The sequence below is a fragment of the Quercus lobata genome, chromosome 3 (assembly GCF_001633185.2).
Source record: "Quercus lobata isolate SW786 chromosome 3, ValleyOak3.0 Primary Assembly, whole genome shotgun sequence".
NCBI classification, from domain to species: domain Eukaryota; kingdom Viridiplantae; phylum Streptophyta; class Magnoliopsida; order Fagales; family Fagaceae; genus Quercus; species Quercus lobata.
In genome coordinates this window covers 30,587,227-30,600,367 of record NC_044906.1, presented here as the reverse complement: position 1 = coordinate 30,600,367, position 13,141 = coordinate 30,587,227, and the positions used below count along the sequence as shown (strand labels likewise).

Sequence of the window (13,141 nt, the reverse complement as noted above, 5' to 3'; positions counted from 1 at the left end):
TTTTTTATTGGAGTGTTTCAGTTACGTTACTCATTTTAGGGTGTTTAAAAACTGAATTTAGAAAACTCCTCTTACTCGTTTTCAGTTTTCAAACAACGTTGCTTAATGGCACTTTTGTAAATATGTTGAAAACCATGGGACTCACCCCTTTTTTTTTTTTTTTTTTTTGAGAAACAAACACACACACACACAAGGGAGGGGAAAGAGATTCTAATACAAAGGCACACCACAACTCCACTCAAAAGCCATGGTAACCTTTAAGGGAGAGTGTAGCAAGTTATACTACACACAACACACTCTCTTTAAACAATGTGGGACAATTACCAATTCTTTTCTTTTTTTTAGAAACAAACACACACACACACAAGGGAGAGGGTAAGGGATATTAATTAGACAAAACATAAACTAACTTCTCTCTCTTCAAATAAAAAAATATTAAATTGTACTATACTTGTCAGCTTTTTAAAAATAAAACACATACATATCAAACATACTATTATGTAAGCAAAGCAATCAAAGCTTTGTTTACATTCATCAAACTTAGCATAAACTGTGTGTTTCCAAAGGTGAATAGATTCAATTCTCTTTAATTGAATAGAGAAAATGATTCGTAATAATCAATACCAACAAAAAGTACAAATCCTATATTTCTTTTTCTTTTTTTCCTTCAGCTGGGCAACTTTAGCCTGTTTGTTACCATTGTTTAAATAACAATTTTCAGTATTTAAACAACATTACACGTATTTTCATACACATATTTTCATACACTTTTTCACCCACACGTATTTCCAAAAAATACAAACAACGTTACTAGAACAATATTACCAAACGGGCGTAGATCTAAGCTTCTGTCTTCAAAACATTGCCATTATTTTGCTTGCCTAGTTAAGCTATATAAGCCAGCTAAGTGCCCATTTAAATTGATCCAAATCCCTGTTTTTGAGTCAAATACTTGGATTTCGATTCATTTCCCTCACTTTTTTTTCTTTACTATTATTTACTAGTCGCTAACCTATGAAATGCACGGAAACCTACATATTTGTGAGGTTGACTAAAATAATTTTATAAATTCTTAAATTGATTAAGAAACTGCACCATTGCATGATTTGCTCTTGTATGCTTGAACGTGTAATGACTCACAAAAAATTTGTCAGACAGTTTCAGATACTGTTAAAAAATAACTCAAAAGTTCAGATATTAAAACTTCTAAAAGACCAAAAAATATTAAAAAATAAGATGATTCATTGCTTAGAAATTATTGGAACAAAATATATATATATATGACTAAACAATAAAGAAATATAAGAGAAAAATGTGTTACAGTCAAAAAAATAATTCATGACTATAACTATTGAAAGGAATCAAAAAATTTAGAGCCTACAAATTATAGATAATATGTGTGTGTGTGTGTGAGACTACATAGATTTAGATGTTAAAATTTCCAAAATGCCAAAAAGATATATAATCAAAGAATAAGTTATTGAAACAATTCAAAAAATATATGACTATTCAAAAGAGAAATAAAAGGAAAAGAAAAAAGTACACGAACCCATAAAACAATAAATAATTTTACAATAATTTTGTTTTAAAAAATATGATAATGATGAGTTTGAATTTAAGTTAGACTTGTTAGAGAGATAGAGTTTCACTCCTTATTAAGTTTGGACTAAACAAAAATAATTTTATTTAAATATTGTACTGACGTGGAAAATTGTGAGAGTTTCAAAAGTTTCGATTTTATATATATAATAACAAGTTTTACAACTTTATATTATTATAGGGTAGAACACAGTCAACACTCTTGATGTTTAGGTTAATACCAATCAAATTCAAGATATTTCAAAAATGACCAATTTGGTTCCTAATTACCATGACAGAGAGCAAAATAAGTAACAGTTTAAGGACAAAATTGAGTTTAAAGACTAAATTAGTTAGTTTTGAAATTTTTTAAACCTGAATGGTATTCATTAGATCTCAAGGTGTATTGATTATATTTTACCCATCATTATTATATGATGCCAAGTGTTTAAGTATCTAAAGGAAATTTTCTTGGTTTTTGACTTAGGGGTTTGGACCCCACATAAGATATATAGCATAATAATATAAATATCATCATCTTGTTATGAACATGGGCCTCTAGCATGTTACCTCTTTAAATTTTTCTCTTTCTCTTTCTCTTCTCTTTAGTTCTTTCTAATACGTATGTTTACATTTTCTAAAAATTTAAATTCTTTCGTTTATTCTACACCCGAGCTTGAAGTGTTTATGGGAAACATACTCATGGAAGCTTCATCAAAGCTGTCTAATTCTACGTAGTTTATCTCCATGAAGATCCATATCATGTAACAATATTGATGTTGCATACTTATTGCATTTCTCCATCCTATCAGAAATTGAAAAAAAGCAAGTTACACTAACCGTGAATCACATGGATGCAGTGGTGGCTTTAGAAATTTTTTTTAAGGTGATCATTAAAAAATTTTAATTATACAAAATTTAATAAAGAAACAATTTGAATATATCAACATCACCAAAAAAAAAACACATGCAAATACATGAAATATTACAATTTTTTTGTACTAACAAAGAGAATAAGAAAAAAAATAGACTAACAATAGATAAAATGCAAATTCAAAATGCTAATATGAGAATAATAAAGTGACCACAACAATTTCATAACAAATCATACTTTTTTAAAGTATGTAATATATTTTTTTTAAAGTATAAATATACCTTTTTTTTAAGTTAGGTCAGGTGGTTACAAAACATATTAGTTTAAAATGATTATTTATATAAATTTTGATTTTGTAAGCAATGATCATATTCACCACGGTATATTCTTAGCAAAAGGCCAGATTTACTACAGAATATTAATTCTTAGCAAAAAAGAACGAACTACGGAATCTTGAGATCCATGTTCTTAAACGCAAAAAAGAAAAAGAAAAAAAAAATCGTAAATAAGAGCTTGTTTATTACAGCAAGGACCTCTTCAATCTAAGCACATGTTTTGGTGTGTGCAGGTTTGTTCCCTTATCTCCGTATATGGGAGAATTCTATCTTCCTAAACTCCGTACATAGATCTTGCATCCCTAGGACAATTGAAGCCACAGGGGGCGATGCACCACAGAGAGCATTATATATAACCAACGAGTCCCCTTCCAAGACTATCTCATGGACACCAACGTCCTTCGCAAAGAGTAATCCAGCCTCCCAGGCTTTAGAATCTGCCTCCACAGCACCCAAAGGGACTTCAATCCTTCTACTCAGAGCCGCTTCCACCCTTCCTTTATCATCTCTAATGACCACCCCAAGACCTGTGACTTTCTGCTTCGAGAACGTCGCGCCATCAACGTTTACTTCGAAACAGTCACCACGTGTTGGGGACCACCACACTGATTGCTCCCTCACCGGCGTCTCAGTCACCTCTACTTCGACAGCAGCTTCATATTCGGTCAGATAGTCCATAGCCCGTTGAACCAGTGCCTGCCCAGACTTCTTTTCACCTCCATTTCGCAGCTCGTTGCTATTATGCCATAATGCCCATGCTATTTTAATAACCCGAACTACTTTGGCCACTTCCACGCCATCTACCATCAGCACCTGCCACATAAGGTCCATAAAAGAGGTGCCTTCTTCCCCGCTCTTTGATCAATGAAACAAAGGAATGGGAGGAATTTAATAGAGTGTAGGCAGGAATTTTTTAGTGGCTGACGTCCGTGACACCCTTGCCATGCATGTCCCTACAAAGATAAGTATATAATGATAATTATCAGAAAAAAGGAAGAAGAAGATGAAAAGCATTTAACCTCATAGGACTCTCTAACACATATTTTTATATCCAAAGCCGATAAAATCTTTAACATATTATATATAATTAAGTATTTAATGTTTAATTTTCAAAGAAAAGTATTTAGTGTTTAAAAATTATCGTTATTCAGGATAAAATGTCATAACTTATCTCTAATATGTAGGTTTTTCCCAATTCACATCTTGTTTTTAATTCTTCTTCTAAAAAAACAATATTTTGTTTTTAATTTCCAGACTACCTCCCCCCAAATAAAAAAGATAAAAAAGAGAGACAAGTATAGTATATACTAATCGTTAACCCATGCAATGCACAATATTATTTAGCATAAATGTGTAAAATTTATATTGATTTCGATGTCAAAGTAAAAAATAAAACTACTATTCTCTCAATAACTCAAATGATATTTCATTCCTAAATAACATCAATTTACCTCAATAGAGAGGCAGAAACTCTAGAAGTTAAAGCCCACCAAGCTCTCTTATAGTCTTGTGCTGTTTTTGTACCTCCCTACAGTGTTTTTCTCATTCTTTGTCGATTAGCCACTAACTAGGTGAAACTTTTAAACTAACAAAGAATTGGTTGGAGTTTGTTATGGCCATTGGCTAAATCAAACAGTCCAATTAGATGTTAGGACCAACAAAAATAGAAATTGAAAGGAAATAAAGAAACCCAAATATCAAAACAAAAGACAATCAAGATATATAATTCAGTCATTCTAAAAATATACAATTTAATATAATGTCTAGTAGAAATAATTAGTATTAGTTTAAAACATCTAATATAGTACGAATAATAACTGATTCAATGTTTATTCATAAAAGCAAACACCAATAAGTTGATTATAAATATGGTGACAATATTGGAATTTAGTATCACCTCCTTGATTTGTCAAAACATGATTAGAATTTGAAATTGATATAAGGAGAGGATAATGAAAAGATATTGAAAACTCAATTAAGATTAATTCAATCTTTCAAATACACCTATTGAATTCTACAAAATGGAATAAAATATTTTAAATTCAGATGCTAAACGTGTTCACTTTTAATCATGATATCCTACAGCATAATGAACACAAAAGATTGATTTCATAAACAGAAGTAGTGTATTAGATAAAATACAATAAAAAGATTTAGGAAGTTCATCTTCTTGCTTCATGCTTCTTGTTTTTAAATTTTAAATTATAAAGTTCTACAATAAAAAGATCAGGTGCAAAATTTGTATTGGATAAAATACAATAAATCAACGTACTAAATTAACCTGATGTTTAGGCTTTGCTGGATAAAACATTCCCAACCGTTGAATATGAGTAGTCACAATGCTGCTCTTTAAATTAGTTTGCTCTCTCTCTTTGCTGATTGCCACCAATCTAAAAACCACCAAAAAAAAAAAAAAAAACCCTATATAGGAACACTCCTACATATGCAATTCTCATCAAAAAAGAAAAGAAAAGAAAAACAATCTATATATCAATTCCAAGAAATACTAAACAAATAATTCCAAGAAACAAAGAGAGAGTGGAAAATCAACTTTCACTGAGGAGTGGGATGCAAAGATACTAATGAGGTTTAATATTTGCATTGGTGCTGTAAAGGGAGGTTTGTATGCGAGAAAGAAAAAAAAAATCAAGGTTTGTGCTTGTGTTGGTGCCGTACAAGGTTCTTATACAAGAAAGGAAGAAACTTTTAAGGTTTTTTAAAAATAAAACTTTTTAAAAAAATATTAATGAGGTGTAAATTTGTTGAAATTTTTGCTAGGGATGACAAAATTGGACACGACCCGCGAATCCGACACAACACAACACAAAATTAGCAAGTTATGGGTTATGGTTTAATATGTTAGTGTCATATTTGAATTGATACGATTGACCCTTTTATTAAATGGGTTGGGTTAGCGTTCCTATTTAACCTGTTTAACCCGTTTAATTAAATAACATTTTACTAATATATCTATCAAACTCTAGATACCTAAACTTATTAGTCGTTGTGGTTTATTTTCTTTAACGTATTGTGATTGATTATTTGTGATATTTAGATATGCTTTAATTTTGAGTGATTATTTGTGATACAATTACTTATTAGTTCTGGATTTTATATTAAAAATATTTATTGGTTTGTTTTTTCATAAATATTTATTTTTCATTTTGATAAAATCTGATAACCAAGTCGACACAACTGACCCGTTTAATAAATGAGTCGTGTTAGAGTTGAGGAATCTTGACCCGTTTAATAAACATGTCGGGTTAGTGTTGACCTATATAGTTTGATACTCAAAAGTTGACACGACACAAACCCGACACACGAACATGAATTGCCACCCCTAATTTTTGCTATAGAAATTTAGTTGAAATAGAATTTTCAAGCTCTTGAAACATATATCTAATAGAGTTTTACTTAAACTAAACTATTGTAATACTTGATAAGATAATTACACATTAAAGAGAAATAATAAATATATAAGATATAAAACCTAAAATAAAAAGAATCTAAAATAAAATGAAAAAGAAAATAGTGATGACATTGAAAATTGTGAGAATTTCAAAAGTTTCGGTTTTTTTTTTTTTTTGGTTAAAAAAAAATTAGCTAGGTTTCAATTATATATATATATATATATATATTGATAATAATAATATATAGATTACAGTATTAATATTCTGTCCCACCCTCCACCTTTCTTTTTTTAAACAAAGATTAACCATCAGTGCGACACTTTCCTTCTCTCTAAAACTCACTACCATACTAGGACTCTCTCTCTCTCTCTCTCTCTCTCTCTCTCTCTCTCTCTCTCTCTCTCTCTCTCTGTGTATTTCTGCAAAGCACACCCTTTTCATTTTCCAACGACCAAGACTTTAACCAGTGCAACACTTTCCTTCACTCTAAAACTCACTACCGTACTAGGACTCCCTCTCTCTCTATTCTGCAAAGCATACCTTTTTCATTTTCCAACGGCCGAGACATTAACCTGAAAAATATATATATACACATATACATAGATGGATACGAAAAGGGTGTGAGCGTCCGTATAACACTTATCACTCACGCAAACTCATATCAATATCACTGCTTTGCTAAAAAAACGCAGATATATATGCATTCTGTTTCTGCATGATTGGTGTTGTAAATATGCAACAAAACCACATCCAAAAACAGAAACACCAGTGAGGAGTGTATTGTTGTTGTTGTTGTTGTTGTTGTTGTTTTAGATCGGTAAGTAGCAATGGCATCGGCTTTGGTGGGAGACGATCTTGCCAGGTCGACGAGCAGCCGGAGAAGCTGGGCTTCTGGGAGTTTCCTGGAAGTGTGGACGGCGCCGCCGGACGTGTTTAACTGGAGCGGTAGGCAAGAGGAGGACGAGGAAGAGTTGAGATGGGTGGCCATAGAGAGATTGCCTACCTATGATAGGCTGAGGAAAGGGATGCTCACGCAAGTTCTTGATAATGGCAAGGTTGTGCATGATGAAGTGGACGTTACGAATCTTGGGATGCGAGATAAGAAGCTGTTGATGGAGAGTATTCTTAAGGTTGCTGAGGAAGACAATGAGAAGTTCCTTAGAAGACTGAGAGACAGAACTGACAGGTAGTTTTTTTTTTTTTTTTTTCTGTTTTTTTTGTTTGTTTTGGATTTGGTTTTGGTTTTTGTGTGAATTAAGATTTTTGAGTTTGGTTTTAATAGCAGAGTTGGGATTGAGATTCCTAAGATTGAAGCTCGGTATGAACATGTGTCGGCGGAGGGAGATGTGTTTTTGAACACAATTGAGGTAATTTTATTTTTATTTTTTTGTTTTTATTTTATGGAAGTGAAATTGGATTCTGGTGTAGAGTTTTGTGAGAAACAGAGAGATATATTGTTGGGCTATTTTGTAATTACGACTAGAAGAATGAAAAAATAAAAAAAATTTTAAGTTTTTTTAAGTTATTGATCTGATGATTCGGTTTGAAATCTTTGACAGTTTGTTTTATCTGGTTTAAAATTTTGTCACTAAGCTTTTGATAACAATTTTTTTTTTTTTTTTTGGCCATTTCAATTTGTAATGGATAACAGAGTATTCTCGGATTGGTTCACCTTGCTCCATCGAAGAAGAGAAAAACCCAGATACTCAAAGATGTTAGTGGAATTGTTAAACCATCAAGGTATTTTTACGAAGTGCTACTTGATTTACTGTTTTTTCTTTTTCTTTTTTTAATTTTTTTAACCCTTTTGCCCAAATATGAAAGTGAATTTTCCAAGGTAATTCTTAGTGGGTATATGGGCAAGATTCGTTAACTGATTTTTCATGCCTTGTATATGGTGAAATAGCCTTTTTTGGATTGATAGCTAGCTTTGTGTTTGTTGCTATTGTTCTTATTTTGATTTTCTGGGATGAACTTTTAACTGATATGGCAATTCAAGGATGACCCTACTTCTGGGTCCTCCAGGTGCAGGAAAAACAACCTTGTTGCACGCACTTGCCGGGAAACTCGACAAGGATCTGAAGGTTTGTTTCCCATTCTATTGCTTTTATATGTGTCACAATTTGCATAATCCTTTGTGTCTAAGATTAAATTTTATGGCCTACTAATGAATGAGAGTTCTGTACAGGTGTCTGGGAAAGTCACCTACTGTGGTCATGAATTCCATGAATTTGTTCCTCAAAGAACCTGTGCTTATATTAGTCAACTCGATCTTCACTATGGAGAGATGACTGTGAGAGAGACACTGGATTTCTCAGGACGCTGTGTAGGGGTTGGCACAAGGAATGAGATGTTGGTGGAACTCTCAAGAAGAGAGAAAGAAGCAGGAATTAAGCCCGATCCTGAGATTGATGCATTCATGAAGAACACTGCAATGGCAGGCCAAAAGACTAGCTTGGTTACTGATTATATTCTCAAGGTTCGCTGTCTCTATTTCATGTTCCTAAGTTTTTTAAAAAAATAATTAACAAGCAATTTAAAATAGCTGGCCTTTATAAGAATATTTAACAGATACTTGGTGTTCGTTTGATAAAGATTATTTTTGTCAACTTATTTTATTATTCAGTTTATTTTTGCTATTATTCATGGGTCTCATTACATTTTTTGGTATTATTCATGGGACCCACGGTATTATTTCAGCTAACTTTTACCTTTATCTACAATACTTACAGCAAAAAGTTTTCAGTTTCAACAAAATAAACCGCCGATCCCAAAAGACCCTTGGACTGGATATTTGTGCTGATATTATGGTTGGAGATGAAATGAGACCCATCTCCGGTGGACAAAAGAAGCGTGTGACAACTGGTACGTATTTTGGACAAGCTTAAGTTGTTTATCATGAAATTAGGAGTCATTAATCTTACGCAAAAGAATAATGTATCCGTTCACATTCTTGTTTCTAGTATGTAAGCATTTGTAATGATTCATTACCAATTTTGATTGTGTTATTATAATTTGGTGCAGGGGAGATGTTGGTCGGACCAGCAAAGGCTCTTTTAATGGATGAAATATCGACAGGGTTGGACAGTTCTACCACTTTTCAGATTTGCAAGTACATGAGGCAAATGGTTCATATTATGGATGTGACTATGGTCATTTCTCTTCTACAGCCAGCACCAGAGACATTTGATCTTTTTGATGACATTATCTTACTTTCAGAAGGACAGATAGTCTACCAAGGTCCAAGAGAAAATATCATCGAGTTCTTTGAGCACGTGGGTTTCAAATGCCCCGATAGGAAAGGAGTTGCTGACTTTTTACAAGAAGTAACATCCAAGAAGGATCAAGAACAATATTGGTTCAAGAAGAACCACCCTTACAGATACATTTCAGTTTCTGAATTTGCCCAGGCCTTCGGCTCTTTTCACATTGGCCAACAGCTTTTAGCTGATCTTAGTGTTCCTTATGATAAATCTACATTCAAGACTACTCAGATAACAATCATGTCCGTAATTGCCTTGACAGTTTTCCTTAGGACAGAAATGCCAGTGGGAGGAAAATTTTTTGGAGCACTATTTTTCAGGCTTCCTGTCTTTTATAAACAAAGGGATTTCTTGTTCTATCCTGCATGGGCTTTTGGCTTACCCATTTGGGTCCTCAGGATCCCTCTATCATTCATGGAATCAGGATTATGGATCATTCTTACCTACTACACAATTGGATTTGCTCCATCTGCTAGCAGGTAAATAAGATTTTAAAATTTTGTCCCCAGCAATTGATTTGATACTCAGTACTTAACAGTTGTTGGAATTGTATGTGTCAAACTCATGGGTTTATTAGTCTACGATTCTTTCATTGACACATTTCTTCCCTTATTACTTCAGGTTTTTCCGACAGTTCTTGGCATTCTTTGGTATACATCAAATGGCATTGTCCCTCTTTCGGTTCATTGCTGCAGTTGGAAGAACACAAGTTGTTGCAAATACGCTGGGTACCTTCACCTTGCTTTTGGTTTTTGTGCTTGGAGGATTCATCGTTGCCAAAAGTAATTCATCTCTTTCCAATCCAGCTGTCAGTCTATTTCAATGTTGATTTATTTGATTAAAAAAAATGACTCCTCTTTTCCTTTTTGGCCTGCAGATGACATTGAGCCATGGATGATATGGGGCTAATATGGGATGTTTGATACATGTACTTAAAAACTGAAAACATGTGTTTGAAAACATATGTGGAAATACGTATGAGTGAAAAAGTATGTGAAAATACGTGTAATGTTGTTTAAAAACTGAAAACATATATTTGAGTAGATGTACCAAACGGGGCCTATATTTCTCCTATGATGTACGGACAAAATGCCATAGTGATGAATGAATTTCTTGATAAAAGATGGAGTGCGGTAAGATATCTTCATAGTTTAATTGTTTTCATATGTAAATTTTAGATTTGACTTTCCATACTTGCATATGCAAATGAAGGCTCAAATTATGCATTTTCAACACCATAAGCCATCATGGAAATTTAACAAAATTTATCTATTGCAGCCCAATAATGACCCCAGATTTAATGCACCAACAGTTGGTGATCCTGAAGTAGACCTCTTGGGAGAACTTTCTGGAAAATTTAACTATTATATCTTTTATCCCACAACCAAAAAATAGAAACTCCAGTCTTCTCCTCCTCCATGCAAAGAACCCAAGCCTAAACAAGATTCTAACCATGAGTCTAAACCTCCATTGATTCCATATTACCAGAATATCCTCCCTCAATTACATAAATATCATCCTCCTCCTCCTTTCACACAAACCCAAACACAAAACCCTTTACCCTACTACACTATTGACAAACCTTCATCCTCTTATGATCAAGATTTTCCTCCACTAGAAAACTTTAACACCCCCAAGCCAACACAAGACATGTTTGGAAGATCAAAACCCCTGTTGGAACTAATTCAGATGGAACCTGAAAACAAGTTTCTTCAATAGAGGCAGCTTTAAATTGGCAAGTGAAGAATGTTGTGGCCCAAAACCAAGCTCTTTTAAAGATTCTTGACAATCAACAAAAATTGGCAGAAGCAGTCACACAAACCTTTTCATCTTCTGAATCTCTTACCAATGATATGAAGAAGAAAATCAAGAAAGTAGAACAAGAGCTTGCAACAATTGCATCCACAGTCAAAGACATGTCAATTTCCTTCCCCCTTTTGGGACAAAAAGAAAAAGAAAGAAAACAGTTGTTATCAGAGGGGAAGAACTTGCAGCAATATCTCAATTTCAATTCAAACATAGGTTTGATTCGCACTCCATGTTCTGAGAAATATTTACCATCCGTCGACAAAAGGATCACCCTAAGATGATCATCTCATGGCTATTGAGAACGAATCAAATCAGATGGTTCTATTTCTCAATCTTTCTGACTTGCTCCTACAGAACCAAGGTCGAAAAGATTGAGAAAAATAGGTCATTCAAAAGCGATTTAGTAGTTCTTGTGAATCTAATTCATTGAAATTCCATCCAGTAAAATGGAAGAATTATAAATCTCCAGTTGTTATCACAACTCCAGTTTATAGAAAAATCCCAAAAAGATAGAAACACAGGCTTGTCCAATGTTTGTCGATAGCCCCCACCAATCCAAACAATCGTTGTACAAATATTTGTCTATATCCTTAACCTCTCCATTCTTATCCAATTCCACAAGTCAAAACTTCCAACCCTTAACCACAATACACCCTGATCATAACCCTCTCAAGAGCAGTGGAATCTTTCCAGCCATAACATATCCAATCCAACCCAAAACAAAGACTCAAAGTCAATCACAGAATAAACCCTCCCCTGATAAGTACCCATTATCCCAACCCTCAGATCCAATTGTTGGTGCATCCTCCAAACCCCCAGATATGAACATGTTAACCATAGATCCTGACCCTCCAAACCCAATTTCATCTTTCCTAAAAGCCATCACTCTAGAAGACTCAAATAACCCACCTGTGCTCCCAATCATTGCTGATACTGATTTGGATCTTTCTAATCTTGGTCTTAAAGGAATGAAATAGGTAAATTTTGAAGGAAATGAATACATTGTTCTTTTTCTAGTATTCTTTGGAGTTTATAAGGGAGAATAGGAAATGAAATAAATTATATATTTTTTACTCTTATGCTCGTTATGTTTTATTTGTATAACAAGGACTAAAACATAATTCTTTCTCAACCAGTGAGGGGAGTGAATGGTTTACTTCACTTTTGAGTAGAAGGCTTATAATGGAATGGAATGGAATGGTCCATCTTAGTCGTTTCGTTTCTTCCTTCTGAAGTCCCTGTATTATGTCTTATTTCCTTTCCTTCCTCATACAGTAGGAAAGCAGTTGTGTAAAAGTGGGAAGCAAAATAGTTACCTACTCTTTTCTTTCTTTTTTTGTAATGTATATATATATATATATATTTTTTTTTTTTTTTTCCATCTTGTGTATTTGTATTCTTTTCTCTGGTTGTCAATAAAAGTTGCTATTGTTCATTTGTCCTGCAGTATAAATAGAACCACCAAAATGATTTGGTGCAAATAGAACATTATATTCTTAATTTACTGTCACATATTCTTGAATGGCTTTGATAAATTCAGTTGGTTCTCTTTCGTTTTATTTTTCTGATGATTATTCCGTTCCATGGAAAGCTGACACTTCACTTGGAAGGAACTTGTTTTGAAGAGTTTAAATGCAGAAAGAGTTGTATCTTTATCCAATCATATATTGAGATGTTACCCATATTTTGAAGATTAAGAGGCCAAGGAGCAGGGAGCCAGATTTGAGATGCCCAGTCACATTGAAGGAAAATTTGTTCAAGAGTTTCCAGGGCATTTTTGCACAAAATACAATCAGTGGAAGGAATGGGAAACCTATTGTTTATAGCTACACAAGTTGGAAGAATTCCCCATGCTAGTTTCCACAACAAGTT

The 13,141-nt window shown here is 33.4% G+C and overlaps 2 protein-coding genes across 5 annotated transcripts; one reads left to right on the top strand and one right to left on the bottom strand.

The window, feature by feature from the left end:
* Window positions 1-2,856: 2,856 nt before the first annotated feature.
* Window positions 2,857-5,398, bottom strand: LOC115978907. Of its 2 annotated transcripts, XM_031100815.1 has the most exons (3): window positions 5,069-5,398; window positions 4,239-4,315; window positions 2,857-3,740 (listed from the first exon to the last, which is right to left on the bottom strand). In XM_031100815.1, the coding sequence occupies exon 3, from the start codon at window positions 3,616-3,618 to the stop codon at window positions 3,031-3,033; it is 588 nt and encodes a 195-aa protein (XP_030956675.1). In that variant the 5' UTR covers window positions 3,619-3,740; window positions 4,239-4,315; window positions 5,069-5,398; the 3' UTR covers window positions 2,857-3,030. The 2 variants fall into 2 exon arrangements, with proteins under 2 accessions (XP_030956675.1, XP_030956674.1); XM_031100814.1 differs by lacking the exon at window positions 4,239-4,315.
* A 1,369-nt stretch (window positions 5,399-6,767) lies between these two features.
* LOC115979330 (pleiotropic drug resistance protein 2-like) lies at window positions 6,768-12,600 on the top strand. 3 transcript variants are annotated; one of them, XR_004089029.1, is made up of 10 exons: window positions 6,768-7,383; window positions 7,480-7,564; window positions 7,849-7,937; window positions 8,197-8,281; window positions 8,386-8,676; window positions 8,930-9,062; window positions 9,222-9,939; window positions 10,082-10,242; window positions 10,338-10,593; window positions 10,739-12,600. XR_004089029.1 is itself a non-coding variant. In XM_031101352.1 (9 exons), the coding sequence occupies exons 1-9, from the start codon at window positions 7,025-7,027 to the stop codon at window positions 10,367-10,369; spliced, it is 1,953 nt and encodes a 650-aa protein (XP_030957212.1). In that variant the 5' UTR covers window positions 6,768-7,024; the 3' UTR covers window positions 10,370-12,600. The 3 variants fall into 3 exon arrangements, 1 of the variants encoding a protein (XP_030957212.1); XR_004089030.1 differs by having other exon boundaries at window positions 6,770-7,383; window positions 7,483-7,564; XM_031101352.1 differs by having other exon boundaries at window positions 10,338-12,600.
* The last annotated feature ends 541 nt before the right edge of the window (window positions 12,601-13,141 follow it).

Excerpts from the sequence above, each read along its gene's own strand:
- LOC115978907 (XM_031100815.1), bottom strand. The coding sequence starts at position 3,618 with ATGGACCTTATGTGGCAGGTGCTGATGGTAGATGGCGTGGAAGTGGCC.
- LOC115979330 (XM_031101352.1), top strand. The coding sequence starts at position 7,025 with ATGGCATCGGCTTTGGTGGGAGACGATCTTGCCAGGTCGACGAGCAGC. Across the intron at positions 7,384-7,479 it reads CTGAGAGACAGAACTGACAG|CAGAGTTGGGATTGAGATTC; the intron begins GTAGTTTTTTTT and ends TGGTTTTAATAG. Across the intron at positions 10,243-10,337 it reads AGGATTCATCGTTGCCAAAA|ATGACATTGAGCCATGGATG; the intron begins GTAATTCATCTC and ends TTTGGCCTGCAG.